General features: G+C 45.4%; 1 protein-coding gene across 2 annotated transcripts in view; it reads left to right on the forward strand.

Moving 5' to 3' along the window:
* Positions 1-25,627, forward strand: part of ATPAF1 (ATP synthase mitochondrial F1 complex assembly factor 1) — a 165,290-nt gene that overhangs the window by 73,100 nt on the left and 66,563 nt on the right. Inside the window, exons 4-7 of one of the 2 annotated variants that reach the window (XM_078671658.1) lie at positions 405-467; positions 11,305-11,355; positions 13,378-13,425; positions 22,580-22,675. In XM_078671658.1, the coding sequence (XP_078527784.1) occupies positions 405-467; positions 11,305-11,355; positions 13,378-13,425; positions 22,580-22,675 (258 nt within the window). The remainder of the gene's footprint in view (positions 1-404; positions 468-11,304; positions 11,356-13,377; positions 13,426-22,579; positions 22,676-25,627) is intronic. The other variant, XM_078671659.1, reaches the window with a different exon arrangement.

Consider the following 25,627-nt stretch of genomic DNA (forward strand, 5'->3'; position numbering starts at 1 on the left):
TATGAGCTCTGCAATTGTTCCTCGTGGGGAGACAGACGGGCCAGGCAAACACTCACTATCTGGACAAGATGAATGTTGGTTGAGTCCTTTTATGCCCAAGCCCTCTTCTACTGGGCACCATTTGATCTATACATAGCATACAGACCTCTAGGCTTGGTGCCACCCTTAAAGACAGTGATTCCAAACTGTGGACAGATGCAGACTGGGCTGGACAATGGAGAGGATGAGCTTTGTGGAGAAGTGCTGTCCATGACCTCTCTGTGATCAGGAGGAGAAGTACCCCCAGTTTTACCAACAAAACAAATAGTGGAGGCAAATGCCTCTGTTCTCTCCACTGAAATAAGCTGTTTTGCTCCTTAATACTTACTTGATTCTTCAATATTCATGTATTTCTTTTGCCACAGACGCTCAGCGGAATCCTAAATATTGAGCTGGTGAAGGATAAAACAGCAGATGAAATAACAGAGGTACACTTTTATTTCTTATTTTAACAAATTAATCATACATGAGTGATGTACATGTTATGTGCTCCTTAAAATGGCCTGGTCGTTTATTTAGTGCTTGACCTCCAACATATTTTCTAATTGTAGACTTACTATATCGAATAACCTGACGGCTAAATGATATTGCAGAGAGTAAAAGGTGAATGATCGATTTTGCACTCTGCCCCCTTTTCTTTTCTCTAATGTTTTTTGCCTTTATTCTTTTTTCTGCACCTAAAGCCTTCCTGCCGTAGACCTTGAGATGTTTGCTACATTGTCTGTACAGTAATAAGACAGGGTGACACAGCTTAATAGTTATGATAAACAGGTGGTTCATCACTTACGCTACTCGAACCACCCTGAAGTGACCGATACCAAAATGTAACTTCTCTATTGATTTTAACACGTTTATCTGATCAAGAATGACACTTTGTAAAAGCTCCTTGAGCTAAATGCCAGTACGAAGGGCGTTTTGGGGTTCGCTAGTTATGAAATAAAGAACCTTCTACCAGTAACAAGACATTGTGGATGAATAATTCCTATCATTTCAGAAGCAGAGCTAAATCTGGAGTCCAATTACTAACCTTTCTGCATCTTCTCTACTGTATATTAAAAATTAACGGGATTGCAAGCCTTTCTGCCTATCAAGACCACATTGAACTCGCATAGGATATTCTGTTGACAGCTCAGTCATTGGGCATGCAGAATCCCATTTTAATTTATGTATTTATTTAGGGTTTTGTAAAGCACTGCATACCAGAAGGCGCTAGCCTCATAGCCTTGGGGTAGTGATGCTGGAAAGGGGAGAACAAATTTGAAAGGAGAAGAGGTAGTTGGTCAAGTAGTTATAGAATACTGCCCGTTGGTATTGAGCCCTCATTCAATTGAAACTCCCTGAACGCGGGGTTTACCAACCAGCTCAAAAGAAGACTGCAGACCATCCAAAACTCAGCAGCCACACAAGTCCTCAACTTCCCACGTCGAACCCACAGCTAAGGGAACTCCACTGGCTCTCGATACACAAGTATACACACTTGGAACTCCTCACCAGCACCTACAAAGATCTCCACAACACTGACCCTGCCTACCTGAACAGCCACATTCACTTCCACCAACCTTCCAGACACCTGCCAGTCTCGCACCAGTACACACCCCATGCATACACAGGAGCAGAGCAGATGGCTGTGCCTTCTCCTACCTTCCACAGCAAATCAGAGCCTCCTCCTCTCTTCTTGACTTTCGCAAGAATCTAAAGACCTGGTTTATTTAGTAAGTCTCCAGGGCTGATATCACACATCTGCTATAGAGCTCGTGGATACCCTTATGGATGATTAGTGTGATGTAAAAACACCTATAGCATAAAACACACACACATTTTCAGTAGTTGAGATGCAGTTCGGCAGAGTTATAATGCAAAGTGTTTTTTTTTTCCTGGAATAGTGAAGGTGTTAGTATGTCTTAGGCATGTTATGTTATATTATGGTATTTGTAGAGCGCATGGCTCACCTGGGAAGGTATCCTGGCGCTGAAAGCAGAAGCAGCCTGGGCCGAGTCAGGGCCAAGACGATGGGATGAGCCATGTCTTCAGTTTCTTGCAAAATTCAAGAACTGAGGAGGCAGCTCTGATGTGCAGGTAGGCTGTTCCAGGCTTTGGGAGTGAGGTAGAAGAAGACCTGGCTGTCGGATCTGGCTCTGCATACGCAAAGGATATGTGTGTGTGTGAGGGAGTTTGGCTTAGTGGAGGTGTCTGGTAGGTATGTGAAAGGTAATGCGATTGTTGAGGTGGGTAGAGCCGATGTTGTGCAAGGCTATGTATGTGCATGTGAGAAGTTTGAAGAGTTCCCATTTGTGGATGGGGAGCCAGTGGAGTTCTTGGGGGTGCTGGTTAATATGGGTGCGGTGGGGGAAGTCTAAGTGTGTGTTTGGCAGCTGAATTCTGTATCGTCTGGAGTCTTCTGGATAGTTACACATTGATGGTCGGCATTGCCATACTCCAGCTTGCTAGTGATGAGGACCTGGTTGACTTACTCTGAATGTTTTTATACTTTGTTTGATATGAATGCATTTTTCTTACTAATGTGGACCCCTATTTTGGGACATTTATTTAAATCGTGGAAGAGGCACTATGATGGGATCTCATTGCTAAAGGATTATCTTCTCTAGTGGGGCTTAATTTTGGAATTGATTCACTTTACGGACGAGCCCTTGGAACTGATGGCCAGACATGGATTAAAGTTGGCCAGAAGAGCCTTCGAAGTCCAGGCACTGGATTTTAGATGGAGTCACTGCCCAACAGTAACTCCATCATCTCTTGTCAGGTTGATGGTTCATTTGTGCATCAGACATTGGTATTGATAAAGTCACTGCACACTCAAGGTCATCATTTAACAAATGCAAACTAATGGACAATTACATTTACAAAATTAACTGATATCTCCCGTGCGTTACTGAAAGACATTTTGTATCGCAGTTTTGTTATGAAAATATAATAGCACACACAGTAACAGGACTGATGCACATTTCTTCTAACACAATAGATTTACCTTTATGCTCTTGCTAATTTTTCATTCGATTTTATAAGGTTCGCCTTTTAATGTTTATTCATTGTTTTTAGGTCTCGCGTAGACAGCATATGTGCTGTCTCTTTAAGACATTTTGTTTACTGTTAGTGGGCTTGGAGTCCTCCCATTACTTACCATTGGAGGGATTCGATCCACTCGCATCTGTATTCCTTCCTGCTGGTCAGTTTTGCAGTCAGTACTTCCCTCTTCTTTCATGTGACCCTCCCCTCGAGCATGGCCCAAATACTTGTGTCCTTACACTGCTCGCACTTTTGGGACCTACTGTTTTTCTTTTTGTTGAACTACTCTACAGAGTGCATCTTTCCCAGCTAGCTCTGTCTTTTGCTTGTTTTTGCAGGCTAGCCTGCTTGAAATCTTCTCTCCCATGATCTCCTCGTTATCTGTAAACAGGCCTTTAAATCTTGTTCTTATCTTGTCTCATTTGCTGTGCATTCAAAGACAGAGGTCAAATGTCAGGCTTTGTATTCCGAGAGAACATGGTGTGGTGTTTACTTTTCTTTTGCAGACTTCAAAGTGAGAGAATGTATGTGATAATCCATCCTGCTGAGTCCCCATGCAAGAGGACAGGCAGTAGGATGGTATCTTTTCAAGCACACAACAAAAATAATCTGTGCTGATATTTCAGGATTCATCAGAATGGGAACAGTAGAAATTAAGCACTTTCTTTGTTGAAGTATGGTGGAAAGAAATATTTTAATATGGTAAAAAAAAAATCAATACACTTTGTGATGACTTTTCCAACAATTATCATTTGTGTGCAGTAAAGTTGCATGTCTGTGCAAATGTTGGAATAGGAAATGTGTTGTCTGTTATGCCAGTGCGCTATCTCACCATGCATACTCTACATCACGCCACTCTCTCTCTACAACAATCTACACCTCTTCACTATACAATACTCTGTTCACTCTATGCCCTTCCACTCTATGCCAAGCCACTCTGCGCCATGCCACTCTATTCCACGACATTCCACTCTTAAGACACTCTTCGACACGGCTCTCCACTCTATGCCACTCCACCCCACCCCAACCCTGTATACCCCATTCCACGTCAATATACCCCAGTCCACTACAATCTACCCTGCTGTACTCCAATCCACCATTCCAACCCACCATACTCTAATCCACCCAAACTATTCCACTCTAATCGGCCCCCTCCATTCTAATCTACCCCCACTCTACTCCACCCCAGTGTGCCCCACTCTACTCCAATATCCCCTGCTCCAGTCAACCCTACTCGATTGTACCAAGGTTGCCCCACTCAACTCTACTCCAATCTCCACAATCTACCCTGATCTACCCCACTTCACTCTAATCTACCACACTCCACTCCGATCCAACCCATTTCACCCCAATGTACTCCACTTCAGTCTAGCCCAATCGACTTCACTTCAATCTATCTACTGCACTCAACTCTAACCCACTCCACCACATTCCACTCCAACCTACCCTACTCCCTCCACTTTACAGCACTTCAAACTACCTCACTCCAATCTACCCCAGCCTCCCCTACTTCACTCCATTTAATCTACTCTACTCTAATCTACCCAATCAACCCTAACTCCAAGAAACCCACTCCAACCTACCCTACTCCATTCCAATCTACCCTGCTCTAATCTCCCAATCTACCCCACTCCAAGTACCCCACTCCACTCTACCCAACTCCACCACACCCAATCTACCCAATCCTCCCCACTCTTCCCTAGTCTACCCGAGTCCAATCTACTCCAGTATACCTCTCTGCACTTTACCCCAATCTACTCCGATCTACCGGACTCCTGTCTACCGTAATCCAGCCAAATCTACCACACTCCACTCTACCCCACCGCACTCCACTCATGTCTACCCCACTCCACTATAATCTACCCCATTCCATTACAATCTACCCCACCCCAATCCACCCCACTCGACTGTCTACTCACTATACCCCACTTCAATCTTCCCACTCCAATCTAAACCAATCTACCCGATTCCATGCTACTCTAAGCCATACCACTCTACACGATTCCCCAGTCTACTCTACCCCACTAAACGCTACTCCAATCTACCCCATTCCACTCTACCCCACTCCAATCTACTCCATCCCACTCCACGCCACTAACGTTTGGCCTTGCTGAACTGCAGCCACACTGGTGTACAACATGACTAAGAGCTATTGGCTTTACCATTGCTTGTTATATAGCACTCTACACAAATGAAAGGTCACTTCCAAGTGCTCTTGGAAGGGGGGTAGATCAGTAACCCCAGAAGTGGCGATCAGGCAGATGCTTAACAGGGCATTATTGCATTACAATGATACATGGATCATTTCATGACACTACTAAAACAATACTTTTCGTGGCACTTTGATATAATTAGAGACAAACTAATGTTGAAACCATAACACGTACAGTTTTTATGAAAGACTGCTGGCTGTGTTGTCTGTCCTAAACTTAATAAGCATTTGCAATGCAATCGGTCTCGCCTTTGGCACCTTATATGTATTTAGCTATGCGGCACATTAGCCTGGGTGCTGAAACATCTAATGGATTGGAAACAAGTATCGCTTTGTTCGCCCTAAGTTGGCAGGGTATGCCCAGACGTGCGTCCCTTGCTCACTCTACCACTGGATTCAAGATAGCCTGGCTGATGAGGGTTATGAACCCGAAACCGGTCCCAGGATGCTTGTTTCCGATCCAGGGAAGACATGGCTTGGCAGTTCAGGCTGGACTGTTCCCATGAGGCGCAGGGTCAGACTGATTTGCATATGGCCATGTCTGAACTGGGGTGGTGGAGTGAGCTAAAGAATGATGATGGATTAAACCCAGATCAGTTGACTGGGGGTGAGTGTTTGATATGCTCAAACACTCCATCCATCATCCCCTTTGGTGTCGCTTTGTTCGCCCTAAGTTGGCAGGGTATGCCCAGACGTGGGTCCCTTGCTCACTCTGCCACTGGATTCAAGATAGCCTGGCTTATGAGGGTTATGAACCCGAAACTGGTCCCAGGATGCTTGTTTCCGATCCAGGGAAGCCATGGCTTGGCAGTTCGGGCTGGACTGTTCCCATGAGGCACAGGGTCAGACTGATTTGCATATGGTCATGTCTGAACTGGGGTGGTGGAGTGAGCTAAAGAAAGATGATGGATTAAACCCAGATCAGTTGACATGGGGTGAGTGTTTGATTTGCTCAAATGCTCCGTCCATCATCCCCTTTGGTATCGCTTTGTTTGCCCTAAGTTGGCAGGGTATGCCCAGACGTGGGTCCCTTGCTCACTCTGCCACTGGATTCAAGATAGCCTGGCTGATAAGGGTTATGAACCCGAAACCGGTCCCAGGATGCTTGTTTCCGATCCAGGGAAGACTTTGCAGTTCGGGCTGGACTGTTCCCATGAGGCACAGGGTCAGACTGATTTGCATATGGCCATGTCTGAACTGGGGTGGAGGAGTGAGCTAAAGAATGATGATGGATTAAACCCAGATAATTTGACTGGGGGTGAGTATTTGATTTGCTCAAACGCTCCGTCCATCATCCCCTTTGGTATCGCTATGCCAGGTATGGGAGCACATGGAGAGAAATATTGCCTCTCAGCGGGAAATGGTATAGTCTAAAGCTCTGTTCTTAATATAAAATCAGGGCCTTCAGCGGTCATATTACTGAAAATACAAGATTTTAAAAAATATTATTATCTACGGGTGCTCGTGGAAGACCATTTCTATGGACTGGAATCTAGAGAATGCTAAAGTGATTCTGGTATTTTACAGACCTCTGCTGGTTGTTTTCTATCAAGAAAGTTAAATAGAGGCAGTTGCCAGAAAAAGAAACAAAGAAAATCCCTAAGCAGAAAGCAATTCTGGTATTTTACTGACCTCTACTGGCCATTTTATATCAATACAGTTAAATACAGGCAGTTGAACTGAAAAAAGTCCCTAAGAGGAAACAGACAAGCCCTAGGGCTGAACTCCAGAGCCCACAAAGTACATACACATGTAAGTATATACTAAAGTATATACAAGAGTTCTCGAATGCTCGACCTAAAAATGTGTTTTACGTGGCAGAGCTTGCATTTGTTATACAAGGTTATGATTTCAGTGAATGTGGATTAACAGGTGCATATAGCCTTCACATTTGGAAGGAAAACACCCTTGATAGGAAATGAGATAGGCATGTGATTATTGGTTCTTTTCACTAGGTTGTCCATTCAATGAGGTCTGTAAACATTTAAACTACAGATAAGGAAAACGCGAAAGTCATATTTAATCTCTTGTTGTGTATTCCACATCATCCCCCACCCCCTAAGCGATGAAGGCAGTGCCTCGCGTGCCCTTTGCTTGCCCCACTGCAATATTTTGAAGTTCTTTCTTGTTTGTTGACGATTTTTAGGTTGAATCCTACCAGAAATCGAAGCTGTCTGGTTTACTAGAGGCATCTTGTGACATTCGGAAAGCTTCCTTGGGACTGCATTCCCTCCATTGTTTACCACTGGCTTTGTTGTTTGTAACTCACATTTGCTTGCTTTCTATTTGCTGGATTTATTTGTTTTAGGCTCTCTAGCTTGACTTTGTTCCTTCCGTAATCAAAACCCTATTTACAGTATCCTTCCAACAGTACAACATTTCTCTAAACAGTTCTTTAAATCTTGTTCTTATTTTGTGACATCTGCTGTGCATTTAAAGACAGAGGTCAAATGTCAGGCAATGTCTTCTGAGGGAGCTTGGTGTTTCCTTTCTTTTTCAGACTTCAAAATGAAAGGGAGGATTAATCTGACAATCTTGCTGTGTAAGGCTTTTTTTCTAGCACGCAGCAAAGTTTAAATGTCTGTAATGAACTGTGCAGACATTTCAGAATATATCAGAACTAGGAACGTACATATAAAGCAAATTTTTTGTAATCTTGAAGTGTGGTGGAACCAAATATTTTAATATGATCAAAACAAATCAATAAAATAGGTGATGACATTTCGGCACATTATCATTTGTGTGCTGCAAACTTTTATCACTGAAACTGTATGTCTGTGCAAATGTGATGGTAATTTCAATTGAAAATGTGTTGTCTGTAATGGCAGTGCACCACCACACCATGCATGCTCCACGTTATGCCATGCCTCTCTACTCTACACCATTCCTCACTGCATTCTGCTCTGCACCAATCCACTGTACTCCACTGCACCCTATGCCAGCTCACTCCTCCCTGCTCTACTGTACACTACTCTACATTATGCCAATGCACTATACACCACTCTGCACCACTACACTCTACACAACTTCAGTCTAGGCACTCCACTCGATGCCACTTCACTCTACTCTGCACCACTCTACACCACCCCCTACTCTGCAGCACTGCACTCCACGCCAATACACTCTAGGCCAATGCACTCTACCCCAATGCACTGTACTCTGTACCACTCCACACCACTGTACTCTAGTTCAGTCCATGCTACGCCACTGTACTCTATGCCGCTCTACTCTACTGCACTTTACCCTGCACCACTTCACCCTACCTTACCCTGCACCACTTCACTCTAAGTCACTTCACTCTAGTCTGTAACAATTCTCTCTACGTCACTCTACTCTACACCACTCTACTCTATGCCACTGGACTCTATACTACTGTACTCTAAACCTACACCACTCTACTCAAAACCAATACACTATTCCACGGCACTCTATGCCAGTCTACTCTGCACACTACACTCAGTGCCATTAGACTCAATGCTACACCACTCTACACCATTGCACTGTACGTCACTGCACTCTATGCTACTCTGTACCACTGTACTCTGTCACTCTACTGTACCGCTCTACACGACACCACTGCAGGCTGTCACTCTACATCACTGCACTAAACTCTACTCTGCAGCACTACACTCTACGCCAATGCACTCTACGCCCCTGCACTCTACATCACTGCACTCTAAGACACCATGCCACTGCACTCTACTCTGCACCCCTGTACTCTATCCCACTCTGTACCACTCTACTTTGCACCACTGCACTCTACGTCACTGCACTTTACAATACTCTACTCTGCAGCACTCCCCACTATGCTGCAGCACTCCACTCTGCGCCAATGCACTCTACATCACTGCACTCTGAGACACTATGCCACTGCACTTTACTCTGCACCACTACACTCTATCCCACTCAACTGTATTCTGTGACACTCTATGTTGCTGCCATCTACTTTGCACCATTGCACTCTATGACACTGCATTCTGTGCCACTCTCCTCTGCACCACTGCACTTTATGCCACTCTACTCGACACCATTGCACTCTGCGTCACTGCCCTCTATGCTACACCACTATACTCTGTGCCACCCTACACCACACTACGCAACTGCATTCTATGCCACTTTACTCTGCACCACTACACACTATGCAATTGCACTCTACCTCTGCATCACTCTACGCCACTGCACTCTACTATGTGCCACTGTACCCTGCGCCATTCTTCTCTACACCACTGCACTCTACTCCGCACTGTTGCATTCTGCACCACTGCGCTCTGCCCCACTGTTCGCGACACCACTCTACGCCACTTCACTCTGCAGCACTCCACTCCACTCTACACCACTGCACTGTACTCTGCACCACTCTACACCACTGCACTCTACTCTGCACCACTCTACACCACTGCACTCTACTCTGCACCACTCTATGCTACTGCGCTCTACTCTGCACCACTGCACTTTGTCACTCTAGTCTACTCAGCACCACTCTAATCTATGCCACTGCATTCTACGTTGCTGCGACATTCCACTTTGACACTCCACTGTGACACTCATTCTACGACACTCTATGCCACCTTATGCTTGTCTATGCTACACCACGTTACTCCACGCCACTCCCCTCTATGCCACAAACCTTTAGCCATTTTGAACAGCAGCCAGGCTGTATACAAAATGGCTGAAACACAATGGGAAGGCAATAGCTCTTGCATAGGTGAGACTAATTGCCTATGCCAATGCTTGTTCACTGAAGGTGCTTCCTGCAGCATAGTGAACAGACCGTTGGGTAAAATGTCATTGTCCGTTGAACTATTGCAACATAGAAAGAAGATGGGGGGGGGGGATGCGGAACATTGTCAAACATTCGCCCCAGTTACAGATCTGGGTTAAATTAATGGATTCTGTGCTCACCAGGCCACCCCAGTTTGGACCCAGCCATATGCAAATCAGTGTTGACCCTGCTCCCCATGGGAACAGCCCAGCCTGAACTGCCAGGCCAGGTCCTCCCTGGATAGGAAACAAGCACCCTGGGACCAGTTTGAGGGTATCACCCCTCATCAGTCTATGTCAATCCAGTGGCACAGTGAGCATGGGACCCACGTCTGGGCATACCCATGTCACGTAGGGCAACTACAGCAGCACAAAAAGATCCTTGCTCAAAGTGCCACTCGATTCAAGCTAGCCTGGCTGGTGAGGGGTGTTACCCCGAAACGGGTTCCAGGATGCTTGTTTCCGTTCCAGGGAGGACCTGGCCTCGCAGTTCGGGCTGGTCTGTTCCCATGAGGCACAGGGTCAAGACTGATCTACATATGGCTGGGTCTGAATTGGGGTGGCATGGTGAGCAGAAGAACAATGGATTTAACCCAGATCTCCTGACTGGTGGTGAGTGTTTGAAGAGTTGCAGCACTCCGTCCATCATCTTGTTGTGTTTGCTGTGTCGGTTGAACTTCCAAGTCATGGTTCTGTATTCAGCGTTTGTTTTTTGTTCAACCTCAAAGCAGAGTCTCTCTCTAAAAATATTTAAGCAGTGTTCGTGAAGCAGGAGGGAATTTTCTGCCTGCCTGTGATGAACCTTTTTTTTCTGTTTGTGACAGGAGTGTCTTTCATATAGTTGTAATGAGAGTAAACTAATGTTGGAATGAACTAGGTGCATAGGATGGGCCTTCTCATGCTAGGAAGACGGCACATCGCTCTGTCCCAAATGGAAGGGGTAAGCACGAGTCTGGTGGAATGGAGCGTCCTCCAGTTGATGGTGGATATCCCATCACAGCAAGTTTCTGGTTCAGGTCTTAAATCATAAAATGCAGACCCTAATTTAACAAATCATTCCCACTGCACATTCCTAGAGTATGCATTGCTAATACATGGTAATCGAATAGTAAAACTTCAAGAGAAGTGATGAAGTTCGTGCAGTAAGATGGAGTCTCACTGCCCTAACATGCCTAAGCACCAAGACACGTTTCGTTATCACTGGACCAATAAAGGCCAAACCTTGCATACTTATGTTATAATTACGAATCATTTTCCCTCTTTTATAGATCTGGAAGCAGTACTTTTCAATGAAAGATACAGTTTATGCTGTGATTCCGGTAAGCAGTTCCTGACAGTTTCATATGCACAATTATCCCATCACATACTCATGATCTATCCATCCATTCATTTATCACTTCATTCATTCGTTTATTCATCTGCTTTAATATATAGGCATCCTATCTCCCACTCGTTTTGTTGATTCAGCCCAGAGCTTAGTGCATGGACAAATAGCCATAAAAGAACAACCTTGGTCTCTATGCACAGCATCTGAACACTACTCATACAGGCCACACAACAGATGCTTGCTCTTTCAACCATAGCACTTCCACTTAGTAGGGTACTTCCTGTCTGCAAATGCTCTTTGGCACCTCATCGGGTGTATAAAGCACTATATAAATGCAACCACAGTATATGTTGCTCATCACTTCTGGGGAAGATGGAGGAGTAGCAGATCTGGTATCCCTTTACTTGTTTGTCTGTTCGCCAGTTCTAGTGATTTCGAGGGGCTCCATTTTTTAAGGGACATGAGAAAAAAATGACTGAGTTTCCCTGCATGTTTGCACCGATGTAAAATCCACAGATATCAATAAGACGATTCTGGAATATTTGGAGTTTCCTTTCTCAGTCTTTATTCTCAGACTGTGTGGTCACAGTTCACTCCCCAATGAGCAGGTGTCCAGTGTGGTAAAAGCCGCTGTTGCCATGGGGTCAGAGGGATTAGGGATTTCGAGACTGAGGAACTCTTTAGAAATTTTCCAAATGTTTACAAAGGATTTCTTTCTGTACATGATGCAATACAAGTGTTGTATCTTTGCAGTGGAATGGGTGAAGGAAGAATAGAAATCCAATTAAAACTAAAAGTAACCAGAGAAAGTGTCCTATGTTAGTGTAAAGCCTTCTTACCTTGGTCTCCGATACGCACTGACCCCGGATCCTTCTGGTATGACTTGCTCTAGGTTCTCTTGGCATGTCGATTCAAAAGCTCCAGTTGCCAAACCACAACAAGTTTTTGTCTCCGTCTCCTAAATCACCGCCTGAGGTGGCTTGCAAACCTGCTCAGGATGGAAGTTTGGTACCGAGGGCTTGGGGCTCCTCCTCCACCTCGATATCCGAACTGGTTCCACACGACTGACTGCCTGTCCCACAGTCTACATCTGGCAACTACTTTCAGCTGACCTGGTGCTGGGTTGTTTACTGCACCCAGTTCACCCCAGCAGGGGCGGCTCTAGGCTCATGGCGGCCCTGGGCAGGGAGCGTAGGTAGGGGGCCCCGGAAGAAGGCGTCTAGGCGGGGCGGACCGCAGAGGCCAGTGAAGGGGGGGGGGGGTCAGGGTGTTTGGAAGTGGAACAGAGCCAGAGGCCGCCAAATCCCTGCCAGGGGCCGCCATGCAAATATGTATCCATCCTCAGCCCGATGGGCTAAGTTGCGCATTATAAGATGGCTTTCATTCTTTCATTCATTATTATATTAAGGATATATATATATTGGTGTGGTGGCCCCTGGGGTTTGGTGGCCCTGTGCAGGTGCACAGCTTGCACATGCCTAAGGCCGCCCCTGACCCCAGTAGTAGCTGCTTCAGACATGCCAAAGCCTTCTTTTCCACTATTACAGATAAAGACGTAGGCAGCCAGGGACTTGAGCGTGTTCTTTCTAGCTGCAGAACCAGTGGGACCATTGTGGCTCCATCATGACGCCTGGGTTCAGGTGTGACAAGCCGACCCTGCTGCCTCTGTACACACGCAGTGCTTGCATGTGTGCCGTGACTAGATCCACCCAGAGGCCTCTCAATTGTGCATTTAACTCCTGCAACACCACTACATCTGTAAGCTCATTCATGGTAGTTTAAAGAAAGCCTTGTGTGTTAGTGTCCAAGGTTACTCAATGGAACGTTTCTATCTGAGGTTACTTGTTGGAAAGCAGATTCATAGAAGTGAAATGCATTCTGGATATAGTTGTCGTCTTTATTGTGTCAAAGACCAGTTTCTTTATTTCGCAGTCCTATGCAGATTGGCCATAATTTAATTTGCGCCATTATCACCCAAGACATTCTTTCTTAGGTTTTCTCTTTCCTTCAAAAGGGACTCTCCTTTGATGTTCTCCAGCGTCGAGCCAAGACCTGCCCCTCTGTAAGTAAAACCGATTTTTTGTTGTTTCTTTGTTTTGAAGCTCAAACCTACAGCCCCTTGCAACAAAACAGATGTCCAAATATTGATTGTGCCGAGCAGCGTTACCATGAGACATCTCTCATTTCGACTGTGCAGATGGTGTCCAGATGACTCTTCCAACGCAGGCTGATGCTCTGCTGTGAGTCACAGTGTCAGATTCCCTCAATGAAAGCTGCACTACTTTGGCAGTAAAAAAACAAAAACTCAGCAGTTTAATAGAAATCTTCACAAGTTTAAAGCATTGAACAGGCAATGAAAATGTATAAAGTTTTCCCCCAAAAACATAAAGGCTTCATTCATTTGTATGTATGTATTTATGTATATAGTATTTCTGTTGCGTGAACTTTAAGGCAGCAAAGCACTGTGCATAGTCAAAGATAAGCAACATGTAATAAGAGGAAGCTGGCTTGTGGGGGTGGCTAATGCATTTTGATTATTTTTCTTTAAAGAGGTGAGTCTTCAATTCTTTCCTAAGTTGAAACAGAAATTGGATCAGTCCTGATGGATATAGTGAGTCTGTTTCAGATCCTAGGTGCACTAATGTAAAAGCTGCTGCATTCTTGGCTTTTCTTTTTGATGATACTTAGTCTGCAGGCTGATGGTGTCCTGGCTGCAGGTGTGCAGAGAATCACCAGATATGAGGCCCTATTATTTAAAGGTGAACTTTCCCTGTTTGCGCCAGCACGCCTTAACCGCGGTGACAATTCTGCCGCGATGGGGGGGGGGGCGTTCCATTAAGTGGGAGGGGCCGCATCGGCCAATGGACGGGTGCAGCACTACCGAGGTAGTGCTCGCGACGGCGGTTGGCTGACGGGCGCACTTAAAGGGTTAAAACGGGTGCGTCAGGCGTAAACAGGGAAAATGCGCCCTATTACATGGAATCCGCTGCCCCCCAGGGCAGCCACGAACTTGCGCATTTGTTTGAAAAACGGAGTGCCTACTTTGAAGCCGCTCCTTTTTTAGGTCTCGCCTAGGCAGCGCACATGCTGTTCTCTAGGAGATGACCTTAAGAAATTGGTCAGCTCGCTCTTTTCAAGCACTCGTGCTTGTGCTGGCATCCACCTTGCGGGAGCGAGCAGTGGCGCGCTCTGCTTGCTCCCGCACGGTGGAGAACAAGTACGAGTGCTTGAAAAGCTTGAATTAGCGTGGTCGCTAATTGGAAACAGATGTTAATTAGTGCGTGAGCGCTCTACCGTGCTTTGGGTGCCGGGAGCAGCATAATACCAGCGCTTTTTTTACCAGCCACCGCTCTCCCTTGCCTTTGATCTTCCTCTTGTTTTCTCTGTCCCTACTCAGTGTGCAGTGTGGCGCCATGGGCAATTGGCTCTCCCTCCACACTCTACAGTGTTCTCCCTGGGGTGTGTATCCGTATTTTGCTGTTTAGTGCATGTGACGGGTGGTTGCACAATAGTATCTGTGCTGCTTGTGCAGTGCTGTGTACGTGTATGTACAAAAGGCTGTGGCTAATTGTTCCCAAACAGTGTGGAGGAACCCTGCAGAGTAATGTATGGCGTGGGCAGCTGAATCTTGTAACATAACAGTTTGCAGAGTTTGGAAGAGGTGGGTAGCTAAACCTTGCTGTTCATGGTGTGAGTTGCTGTACACGGGTGTGCCTCCACATTCTGTACTGCACTGGGTGTGGAGCTGACCTTACACATTCTAGTGTCATCTATGGGGTGGTTATTTTCACCTTGTCCCTGCAAAGCGTACATTGTTGTGCATGGGGTGGTTGGCTGCACCTTGCTGTCTTTGCACACCGTGCAGTGCTGTACATGAGGTGAGTGGCCTTCCCTGCAAACCGTGCAGTGCTGTGCCTAGGGTGGGTGGCTGCAGCTTGCTCCCCCTGCGTTTTGTGCAGTGCTGTCCATGAGGTGAGTGGCCGTCCCTGCAAACCGTGCAGTGCTGTGCCTAGGGTGGGTGCCTGCAGCTTGTCGCCCCTGCGTATTGTGCAATGCTGGGTATGAGGTGAATGGCGTCCATGCAAACCGTGCCGTGCTGTGCCCGGGGTGGGTGCCTGCAGCTTGCTGCCCCTGTGTATTGTGCAGCGCTGTACATGAGGCGAATGGCAACCCTGCAAACGGTGCTGTGCTGTACCTGGGGTGGGTGCCCGAGCATGCTGCCCCTGTGTATTGTGCAGTGCTGTGCATGAGGCGAATGGCGACCCTGCAAACGGTGCAGTGCTGTGACTGTGGTAGGTGACTTCAGCTTGCTGTCCAACACTCCTGTTCCTCCGCATTCTGCAGTATCGTGCAGAGGGAGGGTGCAGTTTTGGCTTAATTTGAATTGCTGCTCCTGCACAGGGTGCAGTATTGTGTGCGTGTGGGGGGAGGAGGGCGCGGGGGAGGTGACAGCACCTTTCGGTGTTCTGAAGATGCTCCGCAAGTTTTTACCACTGCTGTCTGTGGAGCATAGGCGGATTACTGTGCAGGCGCTCATCGGATCCAGGTTGAATTATGCCAATGCCCTTTTCCTTGGCCTTCCGGAGTACTTGGTCCAGCGCCTGCAGGTGGCACAAAACTCTGCTGCCCGCGCCATTTTTGGCCTGCACAGGCGAGCACGAGCTTCTGGGTTGCTGCACACGCTTCACTGGCTGCCTATCCGGAAGCGGATTATGTTTAAATCCCTGACGCTGATGCACAAAGCATTGTTTGGGTTAGGTGCCGGATACCTGCGGCGAAGATTGGCCTTCTATCGCCCAGCCCGCTCACTGCGGTCCGAATCCCTTTTTAAGGCTGTGGTTCCGCGTGTGAGGAAGGCCCGCACGGGGAGGGGGCGCTCCTTCAGCTACAAGGCCCCCCAGTTGTGGAATTCGCTTCCGCTGGCGCTCCGTAGCACCTCCAATCTGCTTCAGTTCAGGAAGAGCCTGAAGACCTGGCTTTTTAATCTTTAGGCGTTCCTCTGGTGGGTTCTTTTTCTTTTCTTCTTTGTATCTGTTTATTTCGTGTTGTGTTATTCTACTTCGAGCTGCCTGTGGAAAGCGCCGGGACACTCTTTTAGAGTAGCCGTGCGCTATATAAACTTAATTTAACATAACATTGATGCCCCATCAGTGTGTAGTGTTGTGCATGGAGTAAGTGGCTGCGCCTTGCTATTTGCACATTGTACAGTGTTATGTGTGGGCTGAATGGTTGAAACCCCCTGTCCCTCCACATTCTGTAGTATTGTCGATGGAGTGGATAACTGCACCATGCTGACCCAGCACAGTATACAGCGTTGCCCACGGGGTGAATGGCTTTCTCTGCATCGTGAGCAGTGTTGTGCGAAAGGGTGATTGGCTGCACCTTGCTGCCCCATCACAATGTATAGTGTTGCCCGTAGGGTGAGTGACTGCTCCTGTATAGTGTGCTGTGTTGCCCATAGGGCTAGTCGCTGCCCCTGCACAGTGTGGTGTATGAGGTGAGTGGCTGCGCCTTGCGACCCAGCAGAGTATACAGTGTTGCCCATAGGGTGAGTGGCTGCCCCTGCACAGTGTGCTGTGTTGCCCATAGGGCTAGTGGCTTCCCCTGCACAGTGCGCTGTGTTGTGCATGGGGTGTTTGGCTGCCCCTGCACAGTGTTGTGCATGAGGTGAGTGGCTGCGCCTTGCGGCCCCAGCAGAGTATACAGTGTTGCCCATAGGGTGAGTGGCTGCCCCTGCACAGCGTGCTGTGTTGTACATGGGGTTAGTGGTTGCATCTTAGTGCCCCTGCACAGAATACCGTGTTGCCGATACGGAGAGTAGCTGCCCCTGCACAGTGTGATGTGTTGCCCATAGGGTGAGTGGCTGCCCCTGCACGGTGTGCAGATTGGTAAGTGTGACGTTTTCATAATTTAACTGTAATAATGGGTGACATTCACACAGTCTGACTCTGCTCAGTTTTTAGTAGCCTGCTGTTAGCGCACTTTAGTTCAGTGACTTTCTTAGAGTTTCTAGTCGGTCAAACGGGCGTAATTTCTAATATTTATATGTTTCCCTCCTCTTCATTGCTTGATTTTGCTCATGAGAAAGTGTCACTCATGGTCGTTGAAATGTCACTCATAATTACATTGAAATTATGAAAATGTCACACTTCGCAATCTGAAACCTTGGCAGCTATGCTAAGTCTACCACACACCACACATTTGGACATCTCATAATTCCATGCCACACAATTCAACTATTAATAATTTAACCCTAAAACATTCCATACCGCATAATTACAATCCTAAAAATAAAAAAATACATATTTCCACTTCACTCCATACCACATACTTCCACATCACATAATAACATTCCACAAAACTTAATACCCCTACAAACCACATAATTATACTCCACACAACACAATTCAACTACACATAATTCCACTTAAACCTATATAATTATACTTCACACAACATATTTACACTCCACTCCAAAACACATAATTAGCCTCAACAAAATACAACTCTGCAACATGCTGCATAATTCCACTCCGCACAATTATACACCACACCTTGCCACATAATTCCCCACGTCACACACGTCACAATTCATGCCCACACAATTCATCACACAACATAATTACACTCCACATAATACCACTCAGCACTGCATAATTTACCTATACATAATTATGCTCTACTCTATATTGCATAAATACACTCCACATAAATCCAGTCTATGCCACGTAGCAACATTCCACATAACTACACTTCACACCATGCCTCATACCATTCAACATAATTCTCACTCAACAGCGCACAGTTACACGTCACACAAATTCAACTCTACACATTTTCATTCCACACCACATAATTCAACAACAAACTACATAATTCAAACCAACAACACATTTACACAACACACCACATACATACAAGCTACACAACAAAATTCCACATCATGCTACAATATTTAAAAGCACACCACCTAATTAAACTCCACTGCATACCACTCCTCAACACAAAATACCATTCCAGATAATCTCTCTCCAAAACACAATCCCACTCCATGACACACAATCCCACTCCACATAATTCCAGCACACTCAATACAATACGATTACTATCCACATAATTACACTGCACACTGTGCCACATTATTTCACTACACAGATCCAATACACACAACACAATTCAACAACTAACAATTCCAATTCAAACCATATATGACTTGCATATATGCAAGTGCATATATTGCAAAACCATATATTGCAAATGGTGTTTACCTTCCAATGTGTCCCAGCAGATCCTGTTCCTGGAGGGAGCTGCAATCCTCCTGCCCCTGTCAGCTCTCCTCTGTGCTGCCTCCTGCTCTCTGGGACCCCCACCCCCACCCTTTCTCCTGTGAGCTCTCCACTATGCTGCCTCCTGCTGTCTCTGGGGCCCCCACCCCCATCCTTACCCCTGTCAGCTCCCCTCTGTGCTGCCTCCTACTCTCTGGGACCCCCACCCCCACCCTTTCTCCTGTGAGCTCTCCACTATGCTGCCTCCTGCTGTCTCTGGGGCCCCCACCCCCACCCCCATCCTTACCCCTGTCAGCTCCCCTCTGTGCTGCCTCCTACTCTCTGGACCCCCATCCTTGTCCTCTCCCTTGTCAGAGGCTGTGCCCTGTGGGGAATGCTGTCTCTGGGACCCCACTCCCATCCTCTTTCCAGCTAGTGGCTCTAACTGAAGAGAAACATTGTAACTTGTTACATTCTTTCGCTTCAGTCCTGGGTCAGTGAGGGGCTCAGAGTAGGCTGCAGACTGCACCTGCTTTAGAGCAATCCCCTATCTCACAGCTCTCTGCAGATGAGCTCAGGTGGCCCCTTTCACAAACTGAAAACTGCCCCCCCTCTGTTTGTTACATCCCTGCCTCAAACACTATAAATACTTTTTCAACTGGAGCTACAGAGTTATCTTTTTTTGTTGCTCATCTCTATATAATTTATAGTATCTAGTGTGTGTTAAAGAACTGTATCTTTTTCTAAAAATAAAGCACTGGCTGGATATTGCTCTGTTACAGAGTTTACAGCACTTTACAAAACAGCACCACATTTCTTAAGGCACTCTGCAAATTGTAAAATATCACTTCAGCAGAAGGCCCGGCATCCTTGTTCCGGGACTGAAGGCTGACTAAGGAGAAACTTTGTTAATTTGTTTCTCTTCAGCGCGAGTAGCTCAGGGCAGGCTGCAGGCTGCCGCTGCTTCAGAGCAAACCTCGCTCCCTACCGAAGAGCTGAGGGGGCCCCCTTCAACTAACAAAGACTGGGGGGCCCCGCACCGCGGCGGCTGCGGTGGCATTTGTTACGCCCCTGCCCCCATCTTTGTGTTTTTTAGCAAAGTGTTACGGTATCTATTGTGACCTTTTTTGATATTTTGGGATGAGCATTTTTAGCTGAGGGGCCTATTCCTTGTCCATTTCTTGTGCTAAATCATTTGTACAGTGCGAATAAAGTTAGGGATGCTGTGAGCCTTGCGTTTGTAAGGAGGTTTGATATGGCAGGAGAGGACATAATTTACATCTGGTCATTGTTCTTTTACTGTGTACTTCTGCTGATCGTTGTGTCTCGGCTCTAAAATGCCTAATAAATGTGGGTTTATGTATAGTTAGCTATAGGAGAAATGATAGGATGTTTCTCAGGTTCGGGACATCCATAATTATTGATATTTTTTTAAACTTACATTTCTACCACCATTTTCCCATGGGCTTGTAAACCTCGTGTGCAAGGCAGTGGGATACTGTTCTAGTTCAATGCACTACTACTATAATGATGTTGATGTTGTTTGCATGTTACTAATACTTCATTTACCTAGACCCTAATGTTGTAATGCCGGAAGCTCATCTATGTTGTCCTCTGAATCGTTTAAATACAGTACCAATTTTATTTTCTACAACATAGCAAGATCCTCAAACAAATTATTAAAATTAAACATAAATATTTAAAAAACAAATTGCCCATGCTTGAATCCCAGAAGTGATGAATCCATGTCATGATGGTGACAGTGATGGAGCAAATCTGACTCTAAATGAACTTCAAGGCTGTTGTCAATCATTGCAATTTCAAAAAAATGCGTACTGGAGAAACTGTGATTTTTTAAAATTGTTTTTATTAGGTGCACAGAGGTAAAAGTAGGACATAATGGGTGTCGAGGCAGAAGCCCACCCACCATACGTATATAATCCAAAGTTGGCAGGGATTGTTTTGGCGAAGTGCCCCCGCCAATGCAGTGGGAGCGCTTTGGCTAACACTGAAGTGCCAGCCATTTACTCTGTCAGGGCAGCTGGCCTCATTATTGTTTTGTATTGAAGAAACAAATTGCCAAACAACTGGTCTCTTTTAGCAAAACTGAAAAATTGGTGGCTGTGCCATGCAAGACATTTTCTTCATGTAGGTGATTTTCATGTGTTTGATTAGTATGTCTGTGGTGCTGGTCTTAGGCAGAAAAAAAGAGCCAGCAGGGTGAAGACGGTGGCTCTGTAGCAGGTAGAGCCGGCTGAGGGATCCCATTCCTCTCTGACCCCTCCTTGTCTAGAGACACAAAAGGCTAGTGACATACACTTTGTGAGTGTGTTCAGACAGTGCCTTTGTGATGTGAGAATGGCCCATCCTGCCTATCTTCCCTTTGTCTTACTGTCTGTGAGCAGTACACAAGTACCACTGCCAGTTACACCTACTCAAGTGACCAAAGGACAGGCTTCAGGCACCAAATGGTAAGAAAAGAAAATACCAGCTTTCTAAAAGTGCCATTTTCAGTATTTTGACTTGAAATCCGAATTTACCATTATAGAGGGCTTTAAATTACAACCCTTTAGACACCAAACCCGAACTGTATACCTGCTCCCGATTGAACATTTTCTCTTGTTAAATGTAATAAGGAAACCCAATGTTGTCTAATAGGAGAAGAAGGCCTTGCAGTAGTGAAAAACGAATGTAATAGTTTTTTTAACTACCAGGACATGTAACACTTGAAAGCACATTCCAACTTCTTAAATACAATGCACCCTGCCCTGTGAGCTGTGTATGACCTACCCTAGGGGTGACTTATACGTATTAAAAAGGAAGGTTTAGGCCTGGCAAATGGTTTATTTTGCCAAGGTCGAAAGGGCAGTTTAAGACTGCACACACATGCTGCTATAGCACACCTGACAAATGTTTAAAGGGCTACTTAAGTGGGTGCCACAATCAGTGCTGTAGGTCTACTAGAGCATTTATTTAACCGGTCCTGGGTACATGTAATACTACTTTACAAGGGACTTATAGGTAAATTAAATATGCAATAGCTAAAAGCAAATTTCGCAATGTGTAAAGGAGAGAGCACAAGCAATTTAGTACTGGTTAGCAGTGGTAAAGTGTGCAGAGTCCTAAAAGCAAACACAAATGCGTTCAGTCAAAGGAGGGTGAAGGCAAAAAGGTTTGGAGATGACCTGCAGAATGGGCCAAGTCTATCAGGATGTATTCATGTTTTGCCACTGAAATCCTGTTGCTAAACACTAATATTTTGTTGACTACTGAAAGAAAGTGGTAACACATTTTTGAATGGAAGGGATCCTATAAGGACTCCTTCGTCTTTGTGAATGTTGACGAAAACATTTGGCACTGCCTTATCTTAAAAAAAGTTTGTAAAACTTAAAATTATTATTTTTGTCACTGCATCCTTTTTTCTTTTAAGGAAAACGGGCTGAATGTAAACATAAACAATTGCTTTATTTAAAAGCAATCACAGACATTTTAGTCTGCTGGCAGAGCATATCTCTGTGATGGCAGTGATCCATAGTGGGTCGCAGTTGGTGCCCTACCTCATTAAAATTAATGAAGTAGGTCGAATTACTACGCAATTCAGTATTTTCTGAATTTTCAGATGAGTACACAAGTCGGTTTGCACAATACCACACTGTTCACAAAAACAATGGTCACAAAATCTGACCAGTACTTTCCCACCAGTGTTTAGTCCATCTGGCCCATAGATTGCAGCAGTTCACAACAAGGAAGAGTGAGTTAGGTAAAGTTGTTTACTGCACTACACTTCTTTAACTTCTTGAAGGAGAAACAAATATAACATCCAATAAACTGCAGGATTCACAATGCAATTGAGCAGTCTGCACAAGTGTACAACACTGTTTTATAGTTTTAGAAAGTATGAGACTTGAATGTGTTCTTGGTCCCCATTGTGACTGTTCTCTTTTCATGCAGTTCTTGTACGCGTTACCAAGGCGAGAGGGATATGAGTTTTATATGGGCCAGTGGTCGGGTACAGAGCTTCACTTTACAACCCTCATAAATATTCAGGTAAGGATTTGCCAGGTTAATTCGAGCATCGTTGTTTGCTGGTAATTTATGTCTCTTTTCTCTAGTCTGTGTAAGCTCTTTCTTTTATTGTGTGTTTCTGTTTTACTTCTTGAACATTTTCCACTCCAGCAACTACTGTTGAAGCTATCACATTGCTATAACATCTTTCTTGTTCATGGTTGCTGTGCTTTCCCTGCCGCCTAATGATACACCAGAACATTTTAATTGCATTATTGACCTTTATCAAAGCAGTTCCCCACATAAAAAAAAAACGATTTTATCGTTGTGCCTTTTTTGCCATAGTGCAGCACATTTCAGCACATCATTGCCTTTTGGGGGGATGGAGGGGTGGTGGCAGCGTTTACGTGTATTCATAGAAATATGCATTGTCAGAAAAGATGTGTGTTCAGTACGTGTTCCTTTTCCATGGTTCAGTTCCAGAAGTACCTCTGGGCTCTGTGTCAGCTAGATTTGCACTTCTGTGAATATGTACCTAGTCAAGGCCGCTTATCTTCCCTTTTGGCCCAAACCTCCAGGCATGGCATTTTTCTTTGTCATTTTGTTGATCTGGAAAAGCTAAACAGTTGATTATCGTTAATCTCCTTTCATAGCTCCAGCCAATCCCTGCCTGCATTTTCTTCTCCCTAGGGGTTGGAGTGGTTTTAAGTCCACGCCTGGTTTGTGTAAAATCAAGATACTCTGTGCTCCAATGTTGAGAATTCCGTTTTCACAGAGAGGAGCTTTGGACACTAGAAGGGGGTTTATCTCCGCTTTTTTGGCTTTAAAAGCCAAGAAAGCGGAGATAAAATTATCTCCCTATTACCTAGCTGTCGCTAACACCAGTTAGCGACAGCTAGTAGGAGATAGCGACCATCTTGGGCCCCGCTTTGCATGTCAGTGAAATTTATCACTAATGACATGCAAAGTGGGCGTGCCAAGATGTTAGCAACTGGAAACAGTCGCTAACATCGCTATCTCCTATTACCAACTTTTGGAGATATTCGCGCTAAGTGCGATTATCTCCAAAAGCTAACACCTGCCCCTGAGCAGTTCTTAGCCATGTTATCCAATGGTAGGTGGATAACATGGCTAAGAGCATTAGCTCGGTAATGCATGAATATCGCTGACTTTTCAGCGATATTCATGCATTTCGGCCGATATTTATCTCTTAGGAGATAAACCTTGATAATAGCAAGGTTCCTAAGCGATAAAAATTGCCGCAGCTCGGCGATAAAAATATTGCCGCTAAGCCAATATAGCGATAATTATCGCTAGTTGTTGGTAATATGCCCCTAGATTTCTGGAGTGCAATGGTCAGTCTGCCTCCAAAACAACTACACAGCACAACCAGAGCAAAAAGAAGTTAATAACTTCAATATCTTTAGGTTTCAGCAAAATTCCCAATTTCTGCAGCTATGTGTTGGCAGTGAGAACATTTGATTATCAGTGACAGCGTGCAGCCAGTAGCCCACTAGAGCAGTCATGGAAGAAGCCTTGACCATACTTTGTGGTATCCACATTTTGCTCTAACGTGAGTGATTTATGTATTGTGTTTAATTTACTCTCTGGGTGTAGTCCCACCTTGGGTTCCTGAACTGAATTTGTTTACTTGAGCTTGAAGACTGTTAATGCCAGGATCGATAATGTACTACTAGGCTTGACCTCTTTCCACATGTAGATACACATCTTGGTTGTGCAGTGGTTGAGCTGTGACTGCACTTAGCGTGCAGTTACTGAAATGGCTGTAGATGATGAGGAACAAATTGGTGATGATGGGTGTTATTCTGCATTGTGAAACCAGCCGTTCAAAGATAACGTTGTGCTGATTTTAGCATTTATTTGAGGTTTTACAACCTTTTTGCCCAATCTCACTTTCAAGTAGGCCTGGGCGGAGTTCCGTTTTGCAGAGCTCCGCGAAGTGACAAAAAAAGGGGCGGAGTGCGTTTGCCATGTGGATGCCGTTTACGTTGAACTTCAGCCCCCGGTGTTTGTCCTGCGCTGTAAAATGAGCACTAACTGCACCATGCACAGCTCAAGAGGGCGCTGCTTCTCTTCTTGCCGCTCGATTAGATTTTCTACGTGAACAACAGCTTTTTCAACGTGAACCAAAGGTTTCTCAACGCAAGCGGTCGTGACCAACTGTTTTGAGAAACCTGACAGCCCGCTTGAGGAATCTTGCTGGAAGGAAGATTTTCCTCACTCACCTCGCAATCTTGATGTTGGCAAACAAGGAAAAAACTCTGCTCCGTTATGCGGGGCAGAGTTTTTTCGAACTGCATGTGCTCTGTTGAGTGCTGTAGACTCCACGAACGGTGCAGAGTTCACCGTCCAGGCCTACTTTCAAGCATTCCGTTGCCTTGGCTGTTCCCTCTGAACTACCTTCTCATTAGAGCACAGGACTGTTGCCACTCTGCCACTGTCAAGCAAGCGTGTGGGCCTGTGATGGGTGGAGTCCCCCAAAGTTCTATTCTAGTGGCAGTACTAATTAAGCTTTACAAGTAGCTGCTGGGAATCCCGACGTAGACATTAGGTAGATCCAAAGGGGTTTAGTGTGCGTACTACCAAGTTGAGTGTGGTTGTATAGTTGTGCCATGCTCCAGGGTATCACTCACTAAACTGGAGTGTAAGAAGTATCAAGAAAGTTGCATCCCCATGCAAGTGGGATATATCCCCCGGGCACTGGTTGTTGCGTCCTTTGAAAAAAGGTTTCTTAGGTAAATGAAAACGTTGTGAAAAAAGACCTTTAGTCCTTCAGGTAAAGATTTACATCTTTTAATGGATTGTTGCGTCACATATGAGAATATTGCAATTCTTCAAACACTTCAATTCCCAGAATGCATTTCAATTGTTGGATGATTTTAAATGATCCCAATGCATTTCGGCATCATTTCCTTCATCTGGGGATAATCTGTGAACAATAATACGTATATTTCAGGCATATGTACATGAGGA

The sequence above is a fragment of the Lissotriton helveticus genome, chromosome 1_2 (assembly GCF_964261635.1).
Source record: "Lissotriton helveticus chromosome 1_2, aLisHel1.1, whole genome shotgun sequence".
Lineage (NCBI taxonomy): Eukaryota > Metazoa > Chordata > Amphibia > Caudata > Salamandridae > Lissotriton > Lissotriton helveticus.